Source organism: Anas platyrhynchos, chromosome 11 (assembly GCF_047663525.1).
Source record: "Anas platyrhynchos isolate ZD024472 breed Pekin duck chromosome 11, IASCAAS_PekinDuck_T2T, whole genome shotgun sequence".
In the NCBI taxonomy this organism is placed as follows: domain Eukaryota; kingdom Metazoa; phylum Chordata; class Aves; order Anseriformes; family Anatidae; genus Anas; species Anas platyrhynchos.
In genome coordinates, this window is record NC_092597.1 from 6,440,813 (window position 1) to 6,462,575 (window position 21,763).

The 21,763-nt window shown below is 34.5% G+C and overlaps 1 protein-coding gene and 1 long non-coding RNA gene across 6 annotated transcripts in view; one reads left to right on the top strand and one right to left on the bottom strand.

Annotated features, from left to right (window-relative positions):
- Positions 1-21,763, top strand: part of UNC13C (unc-13 homolog C) — a 167,936-nt gene that overhangs the window by 135,448 nt on the left and 10,725 nt on the right. The window contains exons 25-30 of the mRNA XM_072043348.1: positions 1,521-1,609; positions 3,817-3,966; positions 5,608-5,731; positions 8,463-8,519; positions 9,521-9,601; positions 12,566-12,713. Of these exons, the coding sequence (XP_071899449.1) occupies positions 1,521-1,609; positions 3,817-3,966; positions 5,608-5,731; positions 8,463-8,519; positions 9,521-9,601; positions 12,566-12,713 (649 nt within the window). The remainder of the gene's footprint in view (positions 1-1,520; positions 1,610-3,816; positions 3,967-5,607; positions 5,732-8,462; positions 8,520-9,520; positions 9,602-12,565; positions 12,714-21,763) is intronic.
- The window catches only part of LOC119718010 (uncharacterized), a 157,704-nt gene that overhangs the window by 10,159 nt on the left and 125,782 nt on the right, over positions 1-21,763 (bottom strand). For all 5 annotated transcript variants that reach the window (XR_005268587.2, XR_011811943.1, XR_011811944.1 and 2 more), the window contains 2 exons: positions 19,124-19,173; positions 16,940-17,026 (listed from right to left, as the gene is read on the bottom strand). This is a non-coding gene — a long non-coding RNA (uncharacterized lncRNA). The remainder of the gene's footprint in view (positions 1-16,939; positions 17,027-19,123; positions 19,174-21,763) is intronic.

The window sequence follows — 21,763 nt, forward strand, 5'->3', positions numbered from 1 at the left end:
CAATTACCCTCTTCACCTATTTCATATTTTTGACAAACTGTAATGAACATAGATTTTCTACGGTTTTAAACCACACATAATCTTTAAGGAGAGAAAGGATGGTGTAAGACTATAACACAGATCTTTGGGGGTGTTTCAGGGTTTACTTAGATTTTCCTTTATTTTGCATTAGAATTCCTGTGTAGTCTTATGTAAGCCATCCAATATGCTGTGACATAGTTTACTCTTTTCTCTAAAGTATGATTAAAAGAGTTGACCCACTGCACCGTAGTACTCTGAAATGCTCTCTGAAGCTGATGCTTCAGATGAAGAATAAGAACTAAACCCCACTCATATAGTCAAAAGATATGAACATGACCTGATTGTGTATTCCAAATGCAAAATTTCCTTTGAAATTGCCTGAAGATCTTTATTGCAGAACTGAGCCCAGAATTTGAGGATTATCACTGAAAATCACTCCCTAACACTTGCAGGTACCTTTGCAGCTACCTTGCAGGTAGCTGAAAAACCTGGAACATCAGCTATTAACTTGTATTCTGCTGTTGGTCCTGATGATCATCAATCATACCCTACAGTGTACTGTAACTATTTTTCCTGAATGTTACAGCTTAGGGAGAAAGAAAAAAGTCTTTTTTTGTTGTTGTTGTTGAAAAAACATGCATAGCAAATAAAGCAAGCTGCTGGCCAATATCAAAAGAGTACCTTTTTGATTAAATATCAGTGCATGAATCCCCATCCCTGTAAATGTAAAATTACTTTTCTCCCCTGCATTTCCTCTTTTCCTATGTTTAGAAAACCTGTATGAAAGATACAGGAGCTGTTCTCCCTGTACATCCAAATGTTTTGCACTGTGCTTGAATTATGTATGTCTTAATGGCTTTTAGAAATAGAAATACTGAAATTCAGTGGATTCACTTCCCTCATACTTTATCAGTAGAAGCAGCATGGATAGCTTTCAAACCATCTTTTCCAGAGTGGGCTGTTCTACTTTCATGATGCATTAATGGGAAAATGGAAACATCTTCCAAGAAAAACACTAAATAAATAAATAAATATAAGCAGTGGTAAGATGCACCAAAAAAAAAAAAAAAAAGGAAGGAAAGAAAGAAAGAAAAATTAATCCATAGACAGTATTATTAACATAAGCACTAACTCCTCATGCATCCTTCTTTTGGTATGCTTTGTGAATATCATTGGCCTAACAATAGAAATTCATTCTGTTCTTGTGTCTGCTAACAAAATTTTCACTGTCCCACAGAAAGCCATTGCTCCGTGGCACACATGGAAATCACATTGTGATTTCCAACAACATAATTCCTCATTATTACAGTCAAACATTTTCCTTTGATTGGCAATTGGAATTTTAGGCTCACTAAGCAATCCTGTGTTGTAACAGGTGTTTCCACGTTTGATTTCCCATAGCACAGTGTATTGTTGCATATAATTCCAAATTTGTTAATTTAACCAAAAAAAAAAAAAAAGCATATAAGAAAAATATAACATTACTTATCTCTTTGCAGTTGGATCCTGAAGCTAGTGTTGTTCTAAAAGAACTCCAAGTGAAACTTGGTAGTGTCCTGGATGAACTCAGTGTAACATATGCCACAAGGTAACTAAATTATTTTATTGCAAATCTTAGAGAAATATTCCTGCTCATTAACCTAATTTATTGCCTAAGTCTCGGTGGTTGTTTGGATGTCCCACAGCATAGTTTGCTTCTGCCCTGATATCATGGTGTGCATTGGTGTTTAAACATTGAAATAGAGCAGTAACTTCACTGCAAAGAAAACTGAAAATGGTCTGTAGTCACTAATGTGTCACAGAAATAAGGCTGCTGACTTTTGTTATGCTTTCTGGAAAACAAAAATAGCTGTTTTTTTCTTGCTTGATGCTATGTTAAACCTCTCTCTGACCATGTATATGTTACTCCCTGAGACTGACAACTTATTTCTGAGTGGCATGCTTCAACTAAGGATGTCTGCCTGAGTTAAGCCTGCCTGAAATGTCACTGTAATTGATCTTCTTGGGTCATTTGCTTACCTATGGATCTGCAAGAATTTTGAATTGAGCGTTACTCTCAAAATTTTTCATTAATCAGAGTGCACTCTGAAGTCTTGAATAAGTACTCAGACTCACTGGGCCAGCAGCAAATCTGTGCTATGAGAAGCTGCAAGCTGTTTTCGCTTCAAATTAGAAAGGAATCTAAGAAAGGGGGATTAGTGGTACTCATTAAGCAAAGGCTGTAGTGATTTCTTTAATCCAGCAGTGAACCATCTGGGTGGACTGTGTTCACTTTTCCTGCATGTGCTTTGTTTCTAACTTTTCTCTTTGCTACCAGACCCTGGTTTCTCTGTTGACAGGGTATAAGTGCTATCTCATTCCAGGGTTACTTTTTTGAACAAGACAACTAGATTTCTGGAAGAGAATACTCAGTGGTGTTATTTCAATCTAGAATATGCTTCAGATAACTAAAACTGACTACTTGTGGGTCAGATAACTGCCAGAGTTTGTGAGGTTAACGTCTTAGAAAGACGCCTACTTATTTTTATTTTTATTTGAGGGACTGCGTTTACATGAGCAGCTTCAATAACAGCTTTATGGTCGTTTTAACCAAGGCTCTAGAGTGTGTAAGTCCATGTCAACTGAAAAGCTTCTGATTTTCCAGTGTTTTCACATGGAGACTTGCATTTTATTTTTTTGATGAGCAATGTATCTGGAACTTAATGCATAATGAAAATGTGTTTGTTTTCTTTCTTTCTCTTATAGTGAATTTTCTTTCACTTTCATTGCATTAATCTTTGCTATTTATCTTTTCACATTAGAAGGCCTGGTATATTTATGGACTGTGTTTTGCATTTCTGTTCATAAACTAATACAAAAATAATTTCATTCATCATAAATCAATTCATAAACCAAGTTACTATGTATACAGAAGCCTTATTCTGACTCTAAACTGTTGATGCTGAGTAACTGCCACTCTGTATCATTTAAATGTACTTATTGAAGATTGTATTGAATCAATGATATCAGAAGACTGTCACACACATTTGTCTACCAGTTCAATTAGGAAGCTGAATAATTTGGACATAAGCTGACAAGACATAACTCAAGGAGCAAGAGCTTGTTCACACGCCCTTTGAGGTGAAAAAGATTCCTTCAAGGAGGAAGTATCTGTAACAACTTCTAAACATGTTTTGGTTTTTTTTAGTGAAAGATTATTTTAAACAGTCCAAATGTGTTAGCCCTTCCAACTAGTTGCAAAGAAATAGGCAAAGCTTCTAATAGCATTAACTCTGTGAAACCCAGGAAAAAGACAAGTTGAACCTAACAGGGCAAAATCAGTAGAAGTTTTCTATTTGTCCTCAAGGAGAACACCAAAGCTTGTTTCTTTTATTAACCACAAAGGAAAAAAATAATCTCTGGTCCCCTCTTCCTGTTGTGCCTTCACAGCAAAAATAAAATCTTGAGCTGTTGCTAGCTTGTCATCAGTCATATCCTAAACTGTGGATTTACAAATTTTGTACATCTATCGCTTTCAGAAAATAAATGGCATTACCACAAATGTATGAAAAGCATAATGACAGAACTGAAACAAGAAAAGGGAGAAAAAATCAAAACAGTAAATGTATTAATTTTATGAGTTATCATGCATAGAAGGGGGTATTTTCAGTCTGTAGCACTGCAGCATCTTGCATTTGTGAACTTTCCAACACTGCAGAGAAGATTCAGTTCTGGATGACAAATCTCATGCAAAATGATGAATACTGTCTTCTACCCCATAATTCTTTCATTCTTGTTTTTCCCTCTATCCTACAGTTTCCAATTTATTATTGAAGATTGTGTAAGACAAATGAGCTCTGAACTCAATCAAATGAGAGGAAATGGGAACACAGCGGCCAATAAGAACAGTGCAGCCATTGATGCAGAGATTGTGCTTCGGCCGCTCATGGATTTCCTCGATAAAACGTAAGTATGGCAGATTAATGAGTGTGACACATTAGGAAGTTGCTGCTACTTGGTCTTATCCAGACTAGAAATATTTTGCAGTATTTTTAATATTTGTAGTAGCCTTAGGCGTTCCAACTATTTTAAGTACCAGCTTTATTTATACTAAGCAATATTTTTATAGGCATCATATTTGCCTTTTCTATTGTCTTTTTTTTTTTTTTTTGTCATATTTTGAGGTATTTATTAGTTAGTGTTAGTAAAAGGCCTGTGCACCAGGAGATGTTGTATAAAGAAAATTGTACTGAACAAAATATAGTAACTCCATATGCTGAAATGGTTTGGCATTTGGTCTAGACTGACACCCAGTGACCCCCTGCTTATTTACATGCACTTCCATGACATCAAAAACACAACAAAAGATAGTTTTTATGCTTTTGAAAAACTGCTGTGCATCTATGATCAGTTAAGACACTATGCAGAAGTCAGTCCAAAATAGTTCTGTGGGCTGACTAGTAGTACCCAAGTCAAAAACTGATTTAAAGGATACATTTATAATTGAGTTTTCACTCACCAGGTCATTCCTCTATATGCTTGCTTAGTTTTTCTAAGCATGGGGTTGATGTTTCTAAGACTATTGTCTTAAAAACATGACTAGAAACACAGCTCCCGAATATATATACATACATAGCCAAAGTCTAAAGGAAACCTGGAACATAAGGGGCAGGGGAGGGAATTGTAAGGGATTTTGCTTTGTCTTTTACAGTTTAATTTTTCTAGGCTTCATTTTTTGAGGACTTTGGCAGTTAGGAGAATTTCAGTGCCAGCTGGCAATGGGCGAGCACTTATTTAAAGTACTTATGATAAGCGCTGACTGTGTAATACTGTCAAGTGCAGCACCCAGCTTCCTAAACTGGCAAAAATTTTTGGCTTCTGTATCTATGTCAGCCTTTTATTGCTACCTATCTACCTAGTCCTGTGTGCTAATTTACTAGAGGATTATGTGTGGTTTTCAATTGTAATTATTGTTAAGATGTTTATTCATAGCACAAGTTTTTTAAGAAAAAACAAAAATACTTATACACTCACATGTGCTATCCTAAGGTCATATTTTAAAAATACTAATACTGACTTTTGCCTGTCAGGTTCAATTCCAGATTGCCACTTTTTAAACGACCTTCATACCTTCTTTGAGATTTAATACAATAATGACATAATGGAAACAAAAAATGTGGTTTTAAATTACTTTCTGAATAGACAATGTTCCTTACCATTGGAATGTTAAACAAAATTTTAGCAGATGCTTAATGCACAGAAAGATGTGAAATTAAAAAAAAAAAAAAGACACTTAGGGACTACCACAAATTAAGTATAGATAATAGAATTATAAACATATATTAACATTTTACTATATTAATATTTAGCATTTTCAATAAATACATGTTAGTAATATATTAAGCAACAAGAGAAGTAGTGAAGTTTTACATGTTTTTTTCTAATCTGCTAAAAAATAAATACGTGTAATAACTAATCTATCGAGAGATCAGTATCAGTAGAGAAAGCTAAACTACTATGCCCATTAATCTGAATATATACTGATAGAGTACCTCTGAAGTGCTAATGCTATTTTTGGAGACGTATTTGTGTTTGGTTTTATTCCAGTTTAAGCCTCTGTGCAAAAATCTGTGAGAAGACAGTTCTGAAACGGGTTTTAAAAGAGCTTTGGAAGTTAGTCTTGAACAAAATAGAAAAACAAATCGTGCTTCCACCACTGACGGACCAAACTGTAAGTGTAACAGCTGCAGGTCACATGTATGATAAAGGATTCTAATAAACATTGTGCTTAAACAGGTGTCTGATTAGGGGGTTCTAATACTAACCTTTTTTCCAGTGTTTGAAAGGATTTAGGTTGCTTTTCTGTAGCTAGTGAGGAAGAGCCTGCTTTGTGATAGTGCCGGCCCCACCCTGGAGCAGTTTTGGCAGATTTTTTTTTAATGACTGTAGGATAAGAGAAGCAGAATCACTGACCCTGCAGCATGCTTTTGTATAAGGGTTTCTAAGTGTGATTTCTTGTGATTTTTGTAATGCACAGTAACAAGAGTGTTCCTGGCCCCTCCTAGGAATTCAGTCATTGATATTGCCACAGCTCCCATAAAGTGAGGAAGCTTCCATCCCATTCTCCAGCCCTGCCTGTACTTAAGAGCAGGAAACTGAAGCCAATTTTTAGCACTACAATTTTTTATTATTATTATTATTTTTTAATAGCAGACTTGATCGGAGGTTCTCTTTGGGGAGGACTGTATTTACATACAAGAGGGAAATAGACTGTATGTTAACAAGCAAAGTAGTGCTGCTACATCCAAGACCACTGTGGGTGATGGCTTGACATGAATATAGAATGGGGACAGCACTGAGGGGACTGGTAAAATCTGTTTCTAAGGATAGAAGGATGGAAGAAAATGGCCTGGAGCACTACCCCATCTCCCCAGCTCCTTTCTTCTTTTCTGGTCTGGGATAATGTAAATGTTAATTCTTCCCATTTCCAATCCTGCATAGAATGAATTCACCATCTTTATGACAAGCTAATCACTATGTTGCTGTAGCGTGCCTCTGGGCAACTTCACTGTATACATCCTATGTTACCAATAAAGCTGTTAAAAACATATTTGTAAGGATCCATAAGTTAAAGGCATAAAACATATTAAAAATGTATGACAGGAGGTTGCTAGAGGGAAAAGGGAAAATAGAACACATTGAAATGGTGCTAAGGTAGCAATGAAATAATATGAGCTTTTAGTAATTCTAGAGTAGAGCTAATCCCATCACCATAGTAAGGACTCCATTCACTGAGATTATTCATATTTATTATATTGCTGTTTTTTACTATGCATAACTAGAAACAGGTTCTCTTCTTTCAGTAGCTGTGTCAATTTTATACGTGTAAGGTTTTCCATTTGCTTTTTCAACATTTTGGTGCAAAATTTATCTGCAAATGCATAAATAGTGCTTACATATGGCAACTGCATTTCCCATCAGGAGTTAGGAACATTTATTTGCTTTATGCAGATCAGTTGTTACGCTTTTAATCATAGAATAGTATGGTTCAGAGGTAAGGGATTTGTTTTGTGTTGTTTTTGTGTTGTTGTTGGTTTTTTTTTTGTTTGGTTTGGTATGGTTTGTTTTTTTGCTGCTCTTTTTAACTGCTTGTCAAGAATGATTATAGAGGATTTAGTGATCATAAAATATGGGTTTAAATTCAGAACATGTCAGTACCCTTAAAAAAAATAGTTTTGACTTAACACTAGACCATTATCTGGTGTGTTAACACAACTGATTATTTCACCATAGACAATGAGTTAAGCTTTTGCAGGTTCTTCAGGGCTGTTCACTTCCCACTGTGCTTATTTACATTAGCATAGCATCTGAGAGCCTTGATTATGGACAAGTATCTCTTTGACTTATTGTACAGCAACAATCCAAGCCTTAGCTTAAAAATATTAGACATAAAATTAGAAGCACAAGAAACCACTACCATCAGAATAGGCAGTATCACATATAGGAAACTGGAAGGAATCATGCTTCAGGCATTCAGCTACTTTACCCTATCAAGTAAATTAAAATATGTATCTTGTGTAATTTAAATGTTCTCTTAGCTTTGCAAAACAGTGTCCTGGGTCTGGCTGGGATGCTAACTTTCCCTGCAGCAGCCCATACAATGCTATGCTCTGTACTTGTAGCTAGAACAGCAGTGGTATCACACCAGCGTTGTGTCTACTGCTGAGCAGTGCTGGCACAGCATCAGGACTCTCTCTAACCCTCCTAGGGGGCGGGCAAAAAAGTGAGAAGAGAAACATCACCAGGGCAGCTGATCTAAACCAACCAAAGGGATATTCCATAACATATGATGTCACACTCAGCAATAAAAGGTGGAAATAGGAAGAAGAGTGTGGGTTCTCACTGCAAAAAAATGTTGCTCCTCTTGCCGAACACCAGCTACATGTGTTGAGGTCCTGCTTCAAGGACGTAGTGAAGCATCGCTCATTTGTGTGATTATAGTCACATGGCATGGGACGTGCAACACCTTGTGAGCCCTCTGATGGCACATGCTGCTTTTTGTGGGAATTAGAGAGTAATTTCTTTCCTCTGTACTTCCACATAGCCTTTGTTTGTGTTTTTGTTCCTTTTTTTTTCCTTTCCCCCTCCCTTTTCCCCTTTCCATTTTTTCCCTTTTAGTTAAATTGTTTAGTTAATAATATTTCCTTAATATTATTATTATTATTATTATTATTAGTTTTCCCTTTAATTAATTTATCCTTATCTCAACCCGTGAGTTGTTCTTTACTTCTTCCCTCCTCATCTGGGGAGGGGGAGTGAGAGAGCAGTTGTGGGGTTCAGCTGCCTAGCACGGTAAAACCACCACAAACAGTGATTTTGGCTAATGTCTTAGTTCCTGCGAAGACACAGAAAGTAACTACACGGTATTGAGTATGTTTCCTGAATTTTCAATTTGATTACAGGGGCCTCAGATGATATTCAGTGCAGCCAAAGATCTTGGACAACTGTCAAAACTCAAGGTAATGTAGTCTAATGATATAGTCTAATGAATCTGTGAATGGCTTGCTCTAACAGAAAAACAGATGAAATATCAGTGACTGTGAGGACAGACTTCATGACTCATTCTTGTTCTTATTTACTATAATAAGCTTGAATGTGGCAGTAGCTATTCATAGGTCAGTAATGATTTTACAGTCTCATCCAAACAAAAAATAGACAGTATGCTCAGATGATAAAGTAATCAAGAAGTTATCATTCCCATGTTGCACAACTAGTCCTATAAGCATTAAATATCACCAAAAATGAATTATATTTGTGTGCTGTTCTGGAACCAGTTCTGAAAAAATGCTAGGATGGGAGTACTGGTAAATTTGTTCAGTGTATTACTGAAAATAGTTACTGAAACCTCTGCAGTATACTCATCAGCACTGCATTATTGAAGTCCATAATATAACTTCACAAAGAGCTTAGACATTTGATACTAATGTCAGTTGCTTGACAATCAGTTTTGACAATATCATTTCAGAATTGAGGAGAAACAGACAAATTTATGCTTCTATAAATACTCAGCTTGCTAGCATCATTAAAATGTTGCTTAATTCAGTTACAGGATGCTTATAGTAGACAAAGTTCACAGGTATATAGTCACTTTATGACTATTTAACTTATGTTAAAATGTGAAAGGTTTTTTTTTTTTTTTTTTAAACATGCTTCATTAACAAGCATCAGTTAAGATTTAATGTTCTTTAATAAAAAAATATTTCAGTATCATCCAATATAATTATTTGAATATAAAATTTGTCTGTAAAAGAAAGAAATAGTGATGCAGATGCTGAGTATTAAATGTTGGTTCTTTTTCCCCAGAACCTGTTGTCAAGAAACAATATAATATGTTAGAATTCTGAGACTAAATTAATCCCTATTAAACACAGGAGTTTGGGGAGCAAACTCTTCCAAGAATAGACAGGCCTCAGAACTGACTCTCTTTCATAATCAACTGCCTTCTTAACTTGCCTTGCAGGACCACGTGATTCGAGAGGATGCCAGAAGTCTGAGCCTGAGGCAGTGTGCAATAATGGAAGTAACACTAGCTACTATTAAGGTACAGCTTTACGTTTTTTTCTGTTCTGTGTTGGAATGAACAAGCATATAACATAAAACAGCAGATTCTTATATAGAGTGGTCCCTTAGAATCATTAAGATCCCTTGAATATGACAAGAAACATTTGATCCTAGCTTTGTAGTGACCTGAAAGCAATAATAGCATAAACTAGAAAAATTGTTCAACCACTTGCAGACAGAACATATTCAGCAATAAAGTAATGGGTGGCCAAAATCTGATTCTTGTGTTCCCTTACAGTTTAGAGTTAGTGCAGTCAGGCCAAACCCTCATTTAGCCTCTCTTTCTCCCAGAAGGAAGGAGCAGAGGCAGAAAACTTCAGTTGTTCCTAGCTGCACTCTCCTGCAAATATATATGATGTTGTTTACAGCACACCAGAAAACAAGGCCTTTTCTACCATGAATTACGGTGTATTATTTTAACTTCACTGTTCAGTTGAATTTTTCAACTTTTCATAGTTTAGAATTCACCATCTGATTTACTGTTTTTCCTAAATAATTGGATTGATTGTCACATAAGAAAGGGAAGGAGGCAGCTACTTCAGTATTAAATTGAAGATTCAAAGACGACAACATTCGTGATGAGTCTAGTGCAACAAAATAACGTCTCAAAAAACAAGAAAGAATTATCGAAAAGGGCTCCCAATTGCCATCTTTTGTATTTGGTTTAACTTCTTACATATAACATTTGGGAATTACTGCTATTGTGGAACCAGAAACAGAACAAAATAGTGAAGGACAATTGTGTCCTCCCAAACTAAACCCTGTAGACTCTTTAGTTTAACATGTCAATCTAATTGGTTTTGATCAAAGGATTCTAACCTTGATTCCAGCACTTAAACTCTTAAGAGTAATCAGGAGTTATAGATATTAATAATTTTACTAAAACAAAGCCTAGATTTAGGGGAGAAATATTAGAAACAATGAAAATTCACTCTTCAGTATTCCTCTGTGAGCTATGTTCATAAACTGAGCGAAAAAATGCACTCTGAAAAAAAAATATTTTCAAATTGTAAGTCAGTGTCTTGGCATTATAACATGCTCCCTGTACTATGTTACGTGAAATGGCAAAATCTTTTTTTTTCCAAAATAGTAAACAAATAGCCATAATCATGCAGAAATTGGTCTTACACTATTACAAAGAGAACAAAAGACAAACTTTGAGAATTAACTCAAGAAAAAAAGACTACCGTGTTGCTTTGGGAATCCAGTTTGTAAGTTTAATGATCAAAACATACACTTTCTGGGTAATGCTAAGTGTAGCTTGAAAGTCAAAAAATTCTGCCTAAATAATAATACAAGATTGGTAAAAATGACATACGGTGTCTTGAAAATAACCTATTGTACAGAAGGGATCAGAAGGGAGGAACATCTCTGTACTCACATTCTTTTCTGGTTTTGCTTTCATTAGTCAAATTTTTGATTGCAAAAATTAATTCAATGAACAACTTAAAAATAATTTGATTTATGATTTTTGTATTAATGCTTGGGAGAGTGTAAAATGAAGGCATGATCTTTCATCTTATCCATATTATCCTTCTTTGCATGTTATAAAAAGAACCTTAGCAAATAGATAAGGGAAAATGGTGTTCTGGCCTCAGTTATCTCAAACTGAGATACAATAATGATACGGTCACGTTATTTTTGTTTACATGCAAAACTTGACATTTATAGGCAAAGGCAAAAAATAAATAAATAAGACACAAGATTAAAGTTAGGTTTCCTTGATTTTATTTTTTTTTTAATATTTGTCAGCTTTCATGGAGCTTTTAGTCCTTTCCAGCTGCTGCTGTAGATAAGATTTTATTGGGAGACAACTAAAATATATCTCAGTAATTGCCACGATAACAGGAAATATCATTAACAGATTTTAACACCTGCTTATAAATTGATTAAAATCCTCCATGAAAGCATGAGTACACTTTTTACCCATTCATAAAATAGAGATGTCCTTGGAAAGTACAATATGAATTAATGCACTTGGAAAGATACAAATTTCACATAAGTATGCAATGATGAAAAAATAAATGTGATTTATCAGAACCTCTTAAACTGACACTGCTTACGTGTGATTAAAAAAACATTAAAACTTTTCATTAGAATGTATGCTGTTTATCAACAGAACAAATGTTGTATAGCCCTTACATCACATTTTTTATTATTATTATTTAGAAGAAAACCGTAAGATTTCCATGGATCATCACTGAGAACTAGGAATCAGGCTCCAGTCCTGTTCAGCACTGACAAACTTGGACAGCTTCAGCCAGATTACATAAAATCCTTTGTTTTCCTCCTATACGTACATTTCTCCCTGTAATACACAGTCACCCTCAACACAGAAAGGTGGTCAAAATTGAGATTAAACAAGATAACCACCGTGGAAACCACCATGGAATTTATAGTCATTTCCCAAAGCAGAAACGATTTCAGGTACAGACTGTTACAAAGCAATGAATCCAAAACTTCATGTTCTAGGATCCTCTTTTTTAATTTTATTTTTTTAAATTTCTAATGGCAACCTTCCTTCAGAAAGAATATCTTCTTTACTTGTACTATAAACCATGCCTTGGTTTTAGAGTTTTTAGACAGAGCAATCCCCACAGCCTAAAAGAACCTTGCATGTATATAATATACGTGTGTGTGTATTTGTATATACATACACTTTTACATAAAAATACTTGAGATCATGAAGATCAAAATTAAAATTTAATATAATTTTTACCCTCATAAATCTTAAATTTTCACCTTTGGAAAGATGTTCTGTAGGAGAGCTGATGAAAGTTATCTCAACAGCTACAATCACAAATCTAACCACACTGTCAAGGTTATTTGTAAAAAAGTTTGTGTAATAATTTTATTTAAAATTATCTGTATGTAACTGGGGCATCTGTTAGATATTTTACCTTTCTCAATGTCCGTATTTGATTATTATTTTTTTTTTTTTTAGCAATACTTCCACGCTGGAGGAAGTGGGCTGAAAAAGAACTTCCTGGAAAAGAGCCCAGACCTACAGTCCCTGAGATACGCTCTTAGTCTTTACACACAAACTACTGATGCCTTGATAAAGAAATTTATAGACACTCAAACATCTCAAAGTAAGTCATCTATAACATGTATCAAATTATATTTTAAGTGTTTTAAATGACTGGTTACTAATCACAGTCTCTAAACACTGTGGTATTTTAGAGTTTACTGTTACAAATCTGCCTGTCTGATGTTATCCCATATCAATCACTGTTGTTAGTCGGTGGAGCTTATCTGAGGCCAATATATTTAACAGACTATCCCTTCACATGAACAATAGGTCCCATAGCTCTATATGAATATTTAGTATCAGGAATATTTACAGAAGTACTCCACACACTAACAGAGTTGCATAGGTTGCATACCAGAGAGCATTTTATAATTGCAGAAACAGAAACAAATCATAACAAATTTTGGAAGCTTTAGATACTTTCAGAGATGATGGCTATTAATTAGTAACCACAGATAACTGCAAAAATCATGACATATCCCTTAAGGTTTCCTTCTGGGATTAAGAACAAGAAATTGTGAGTAATATGTTCTTAATGTAGTACACTGATTTTATATTACAGAACCTTTGCCTCTCCATCTAGTAGACCATCTGTGGCTTCAAAAGCATTAGGAGGTTTCAGTAGGCTAAAATAACAGTGATTATGCTCCCTATTTATTTTTTTTTGATTTGCGTATTTCAGAATTCAGACTTAAAATCATCCTATTGAATATGTCACATCATTTTCTGCCTTCTTATCAAATCTCAAAATTTTGGAGCTTTTTCAAAAGCAAATTAAGGCAGACCACATGCAAGGATGCCATATGAGGTGTATTTAGAATTTGATCACCAACACTAAAGCCGTTTTTTCCTGTTCTAGAAATTTGGTGCAGTGCACCCAAAAAATTGAAATGCAAAGTCCTCTTCATATATCCTATATATACAATTATTGGCTTTATATTTCAGAAGAGGACTTGGTTTCTGTAAGAGGGTAAATGTTTACAGTTATTCTTTTAGGCAAAGATTTTATTTATTTATTTATTTATTTTTAAAGGAAAGTTATATCTTACCATTTTTCTTATTGATATAGGTCAGTATTTTCATACTTATATAGCAAATGCAGAAACTGTTTTCATATAGCTAATGTACATTACGCTCAAAACTGAACAGTTTCTTCATTCTATAAACTGCCATTGTTTGCATAATAGGATACTATAGTAGATTTCTTTTGAATGCAATGGGCTTTTTTTTTTTTTTTTTTTTATAAATGGCCTGCCTTTAAGTATCTTTGAGAAAAAAAAATACAACTTTTTGGTCTAGAAATAATTACCCTGCTCCTCTCATGAGAATCAGGAAAGTTTTAATTGGACAGTTAAGCAGGAAATCAATTGCTTTTACCTCTGAAGTTACAGTACATTACTCAACATTATAAAAAGCATGGAACACTTGTTTTGCAGCTTGCCCCCAAGATTAAATATAAGGAATGAGTGAGTTTCTGGGCAACTTCCATATTAGACTGAGTATCTTTGTTAATAATTCATATATTAGAAGTGAGAAAATTGCTGTAAAACTCTAATATATAAAAAATAGATTCTTTTCTTCCCCCTCTCAGAAATGATTAACAATATGGATTTAGGCTGAAAATTATCAATTACTAGTACATTTTGCTTTTTCTTATGCACACTTTCATTGTAACTTCAGGAGAGAATTATCCAGGTTGTAGCCATAAGCAGAAGTCCTTTATTATCTCTGAATGCAAACCTGAATTTTCTGATTTTTCATCATGATTTCAGCCTGAGGTCTGTGTTCATTTCTGTGCACGCATTAGCATGCCTATATTTGCACACCAATATTATCAAAAGTGTAGCCACAGGGAATGAAAGTTAAGGAAAAGTGACTCAAAACTTTTCATCATCCCTTAATGCTTCATTTAAAAGAACAAAAAAACTCATCCATTATAACCTCCAGTCTCAAAACTGTAGCTATATCATTAGCATGTAGTTAGAATGAGACTTTGTGCAAATCAGAAACTTTCTCTGAAGTATAATTGGATTTATATCTGCCCTCATACTTGTGCATATAACCAATCCATAATCAATAAAGACAGTTGGAGGTAATTAAACTGGAAGCAGTGGGAAATGAAATGTTTTAAAGAAAATAGTATATTGAATAATAACTATGTATGACTGTAGATAAAAGTTTCATTACTCTGAAAGTCATCTTTTCTTTTTATTCATTACTAATTTTTAACTTAAGTAGCTTATTTTTACTGTAATTTAACCTCCATGACTCTAATTCTGAAAATAAAAAATAAAAAATCATGAGCCACCTGTAGATATCACAATGAGAAATTCATAACAATTTTCAAAGCTCGTCTTTCAGGATTTTTTCTGGCAGCATAACCTGTTTCTGTACACTGTTGGTAAGTTCTTTTGGTCTGAAGTGACTATTTAAAAGTTGCATTGACCTAAAGTTGTTTAATGTCAACGGTACTTATTTTTCTGAAATATATTTCTTCATATTATTCTGAATAGAATCCTAAGTTGTAGGTGAACTTAAAATATTAGAGATAAAAAGCACAACCAGTTCATCAAAATTCTCACAAACAAGTTCCATGATGACAATGCAAAAGTGAAAATATTCCTCATTACCTTGTGGACACTGAGTTTTTCTGTAATAACTTGTGTTCATGTCTGAGGTCAAGGAAATATTCTACCCTCTATTCTTTTGCATACCATCAGTCTACCTTTTATATATTATGAACACATGGCAAGATAAGCAAGATGCAAGAGGTGTGCTTTAATTACATTATCCAGTAACATGTGCAGTGCAATCTGTGATCCTTTCCTGAAGCATTTCTTGCTGTAGCGTTTTACTATCTGCCACCCAGTCCTTGACAGCTGGAGAACAATTGATTACAAGAACTCTACTGTCATGTCACTATACAAAAGCCAACTATTTTTCTAGTCCTTGCTGAACCAGCCATTAGGAGCACCATTCCCAAGTCATTCAGCAGCTTTTCCCTGTCCACTTAAAACTCTGTTTCAACAGAAACAAGACCCTTATGGACAAATGCACTTACTGGACATCTACCAACTACAAAGCAAAAGTAACTTGTATTTTAACTTGCAGACATCTTCACAGCACCAAGATGCTGTGGAAGATGGATGAAAAAACAACCACCCAAATCTCTATACAGTTCAGCTAATCTCTCAGTCAGGAAATAAATTCTTCCCAATCTTTAAATAACTATAGTGCAGTATCCAATAATGCAGCTAAGCTAACACTCTCCAGTTGTGTTACTAATACAGGTTACTGTTCTTTTTTCCTTATTACTTCGTATATTTTCCACACTGTTGATTCTCTACTTGTAATACAAAGTGTTTACTACTTAGAAGTTGTCATTGCAGAACATCCCACATCAAATCCTCGCTGTATAAGGAAAAAACATGGAATAGAGGGCTAGCACATGGGTTGTTGTGTTGCACTTTTGGCTTTCAGAATAAGGAATGATGCAACTCTAGCTAAGCCAAATTGCTGCAGCTGCCATTTGTCACTATATTCAGTTACAATGCAGAACATACAGAATTTCCTTTAGAGGCATTGATACATCAAACCAACTGAGAAAAGGGCAAGGAAGGCTAACTCTGCATTGTGATTGAGGTAAATAATAGCAAAACTAAATAAGGAATTGCAAGGCTGTACAAGCTTCTTCCATACATACAATAAGTATAGTTGTAATACAACAAAAAAGCCAGCAGGTAAACAGTCAGGCCCCTTTCTCTTTACAGGTTTTTGTCTCTTCATTTTAAAGAGTTTAAACTTAACCTAAAGCTAAAACTTGAACAGCAAGCATACCAGACAAAAGGGAGCACCTTTTTTTCTTCATAAACATACTAGCAGAAAGCAGTTATATATGTACCCACATAGAAAAGGCTACGCAATATAAGGCACATATACACGCACCATGCTTGTATATGTATATCTATAACATATTACTATGCCAACTCATTCCTTGGCAAAAGGAGGAATTGCAACCTGTTGCAATGAAAATAGTATCTCTAACCCAAAATAATTATATTAGGGAATCACAAATGCCCTTTGAACATAATTATTTGAAAGAAGTCACCATCTTAAATATCCATTAATGTTTTCACATAAGATTTTAATTTGTCAAAGTGCTAACGAATTATTTTCAAAGTGCTATATATCACCAGCCAATAATTTATGCACTGATCATTTGTTGCATCCACTCAATATTCACCATGAAATATCACTACACTAGAAGTAAACAAAAATCAGGCTTACCTTTAATCACAGGCAAAGATTTGTTGTTGTTGTTGTTTTCTTTCTTTTTTTTTTTTCTCCCTTTTCCATGATGAAGCTGCCACGTCTCTAATAAACAGATGGGTAAAAATTTGCTGGATCAGTGTGAGAAGGAAGAGTTACCTTTTTCTCCTAGAAAGTTTAAGATCTACGTAAAATTTTTATGTTAAGCTACTACCTATATTCATATATATGCAGAGTTAAGTTCAGTAACAATAACCAAATATACCAAAGAACATGCTTTTTCGCCATTTAATAACAGGGGTGATTGAACCAACTCTTTGTGGCTACACATTCCTAAAGAGCTTCCCGGAAACAAAGCACTTTCCATGGGCAATACTAATCAAGACATTCCTGATTTTCAAAATAACTACTTACTGAACTGAAAGCACCACACAAAAAACTGAGATCCCTAAGTACGTGAAAGCTAAACATCTTCTTTTCAAATACATCAGGAGTTTGTACAGATACATGCTTTAAGAGCAAATTATCATAAAGTCAGGACAAATGATGTTTCAAGCTTTTTTTTTTTTTTTAAACGTATAATAATTTGCCATTTTAAAGGGTTATAGTGATGAATGCCATAAATTCAATCCTCATTCAATGTTGTGGAAACAAATCTGCAATCACACTGTGGAAATGAAAGGTAATAGAAAAAAAAATATTAGCATCATGTATTACACAGCACAGATATCAAGATTAGCAAAGTGACAATTTCTGTCAAATACTATCATGCGGAGCATCTGTATTTCTGCCTGTCACAGGAGAGAACAGTTTCTCTTCTCAAACTACGTCACCACTGCTATCCCAAATCTGCCACACACTTTCAGATTGTTTGGAAATTAAATACTGTTGAGATTCTGATCATCATGGATTTTAACATTCGTATTAATATGATAGTAAGGAGGGAGATAACTGTTTATCCCTTAGTATAAAAAAAAAAAAAAAAAAAAATTTATTTCCAGAAAAATGAGCAAAACATGCCAGCAATTGAGCTACTTCAACTCAACCCACAAATATAAAACTAGTAGAGCAGCATGCCCTTTTGCAAATAAATTATTGACATTGTTTTCTAGGAAAACTTTTACAATTTTACACACCATAAATTAGGAACTGCTAAAGAAGGTTACACGTCTCTGAAGCTCACATTTAGTATTAACCAGAAGGTGTCCAGGTGACTCAGCAGTGCCATACAAGACCCTGTTGAACCTGTTGCAAACACATTCTTCTGGTGTTAGTGCTGCCAAAAGCCGTTTCCCGGAGCAGGTAGCTTTCAGAATCTCTATAATTGGGATGTTGATATAGAACCCAGATCGAAAAACTTGACAGCAGTTTGGTGAAGAAATGTGCATTTCAAGGCCTGAGTGACTGCTATGGTACATTTTATATGGTCATTGATACCTCCACAAGTGCATTTAAAACACAACCAAGTATGAATCTTATAGTGTCAGTACACAATTAACAAAAAGATCCCCTGACGTTCAGATCACTGATTAGTTCTGTTTCCTTTGAACTTTTGTCCACTGGAACTTGTCACTTTTAGATTGGGCACCACTAGCTCTTAATGTAAAAGTGATTTGAGTTGTTTTTTTGTGTTTGTTTGTTTTTTTCTCCTTGCTTTTTCTACATATGACTGCAGGATAACATATCTGCATAAATTCAGACTACAAAATATGGATCATTTTCATCATCTTTTGCCACCAAACAAATTGTCTGTACATAGCATACTTTTGCAAAGTATTAGTCAGTTGTTATATTGCAGTAAACTGCCAAGCCTGAACTACAAAACCCTGCTCAACACACCATGGCTTGCTAACAGCTACACAGCAGCCAGCAAGCCAACAGAATGTATCGTCAAGAAAAGCTCCTAGGTTTCTGCAAAAGACCATGTATTTGCACATGATATACTTACAGAATATGTCAACCTACATCAACTTTACATAAAAAAAAAAAAAAAAGTCAAATGACAATTCAGGCAGGACAAGCTAATTTTAACTAAACTTGAGCTAAAGTCAAGCACAGTTTCACAATCTAGACAAAATCATAAAAACATAAAGACAAATTTTTACTGTATTTCATAAGAGAAGGAACAGACTCAAAACACTGGTAGAACTACATCCGTGTTTATTGGACAAACTTTTCTAATCTGTGGCATATTTGACTTACTGTTACTTGAAGTTCAGACCAGTCCAGGCAATGCTTCTCAAAATTAGTTCCTAAAAAAATAAATATAATAATATTTCAGCCTGGCAGTCAACTTTTTGTTGAGTTAAGTCATACCTCCACCTTTTAAGGCTACTGAAGCAGGCTAACATCTGTGGTTTAGTTTAGCAACTAATGTCTTAAATCATTAATAATTTTGTAAACTACAGTCAGTGTAGTGAATATTTGTATTTGATTAGCATCATCTGTAATTACATTTAGATGAATATGGTTTAAGTTTTAGCAAACTACATTAAAAAAATAAAACCACTTCAAACATTGGTGTCCTGAATTCGCTTCCATTTATTACCAGTACTTTCTTCAAAGTAAACGCCACTCTTGCATCTAAAACAGTTCCGCATCAGAAATAGCCAGAAAAATATTTTTAATGTATTTTCAGCAAGTTATGTTTTTATAAACTTCATTAGAAAATGCTAGTGTTCTTTTAAAGCTCTATGACATAGCAAACTGTGAAGGACTACATTATATTTTTTAGCTTGACTTTAAAGAGTTTGTATCGCTTAAGCAGAAAAATCAATACTCATCTAGCAACATGAAGCTCATACTACATTCCCTACCCGTGTGTTTAAATGCCTTCAGAAAAAAAGTATTCTTTCACAGCAACTAATCTTTATTGGGTTTCTTTGTTCTCATGATAGACAATTGAAAGCTGAAAAGGGAGGAACCACATAAGAACAAGAAAAGATGATAAGCAGAATGAAAAATATTTACCTAATTAGAATGAACAACTATAATTCCTCTTGTAAAGCCGCCAAAACTGGGAAGGAAATTACGTGCTCAAAAATTAAAGGAAATTATTTTCAAATGCCAAGCCAAAATTCAATATTTCAACATTCTTTCCCTAGCCTCATGCTTTTCTGTAATAGAGTAAGCCAACTTCTGCAATATGCTGGGAGAAAAAACAGTATTCCCTGGTTGCCTTCCTCCTCTCTATCATGTGTGCAGAAGTCATTTAACTTCCAACATGCAGCGTTTAATAATTCATCTTTAATTTAATCTCCATATTACAGAATAATATTAAAACATGCACTATAGACTTTTCTCTAAATTATAGAGCCTCAGGATCCTATAAAAATAAAAAGATCAGGGTGACTATTAAAGTTAAGTTCTCTAAGAAATTAGCAGAAGTACCCCAGGAAAATAGATGTACTTTATTGGCATTATTAATCAGAAGATGCTAAATCTGAACGTCTGAAATAAAATATTGATTTCATAACTTATGTGATTTCTGGAGCACTAAGCTCTGTGAAAGCTTGACGATATGTCCAACTATTTAATCCTTAGGTCTTGTACAGACAATAACGTGAAAACCTCAATATGGTATTTAAATAAGTGGTCAGGTTTATGCTGAACAGGCTAGCCAGCAAATGGGACAGGATAGGGTTACCACTTAGCAATGTTGCCAGTTCAGCTGTTCTTATTGCCTGGCTTACAACGCTTAGTGAGCTTTTCTGTCACAGGTACTAAAATCATGTCATGCATGACAACTAGCGTACAGGTAGTTGGTTTTATTTTAAACCAGATTTCTAATTCTCAGAGAAGTAGAGAAGGCCTTGAATCCTAAAATTCAGAGTACAATAATAATAACAATAATGTAAATCAACATTCATTTAGGAACTTTTAATACATCTATAAAGACAGTTTCAGAGCCTAGCTTATTACCTTTGACCACTTTGAGGCAAAAATACTGCAAAAAGTCACCACTTGAACAACTTTATGAGAGCCCAGATGGGAGGAGAAAAATGTCAGGAAGCCAAAAAGCTCCAGGAAATCTTTAAAAGATCATCTTGCCCTGGAACTGTAAAAATATAAAAACCCTAGACACTAAAAGGAGGCAGTGTAGACATACAGAGAAAGCATTGGTCAAATAAAGTAAAGGGAAAGGCTAAAAATCTGTGTAAGAATCAATCACTTCCATTTGGGAAGCAAGTTAGGGAAATCAGAGAGCCAGAATGCTCAAGTAGAGCAGAAAGGGGCAATGCGAATATCTAAAGTTGAGTATATAATTACGTCAACTGGATGAAGAGAAATAACAAATACCAACATGGTAATATGAATCTGAGAAATGAGAGAATTATGAAATTCTTAGAAAAAGAATCCTCGTTTTGCAAGCATGCCTTTAGATTCTCTCTCTCCATGTCTGAGACACACACAATTTGCTCCTGTCTTTTATCTTCATGTTGTGAAAAACAGACAAGGTCTCCTCCAGATTTAATAATTTTTCATGAAACTACCATCATCAAGATATAATGAATACAGAAGGATCTTGAGGCTTGAAGCAGTTTCAAAACAAAACATTGCTATCATAAGATAGAACATAAGATAGTTGATGTCCCACATCATGAAATGTGTTAAATCTAGAATTGTGCTATTACTTTTAAAGTCTGTACCATAGGCGCAGAATTGAAAGAAAAGGCTTTCATGACTGAGTGCAGGGACAGCTTTTCTCTTTGCCTTCAGTACTATCTAGTTGTTTAATTTTTTTTTTACACCAAATTGTTTTTCACAGCTCAGTTTTCATGGCTCAGTTTCGCTTTTATAGCTACCAAATTTTGCCATATTGAACTATAAATAAAGAAATAC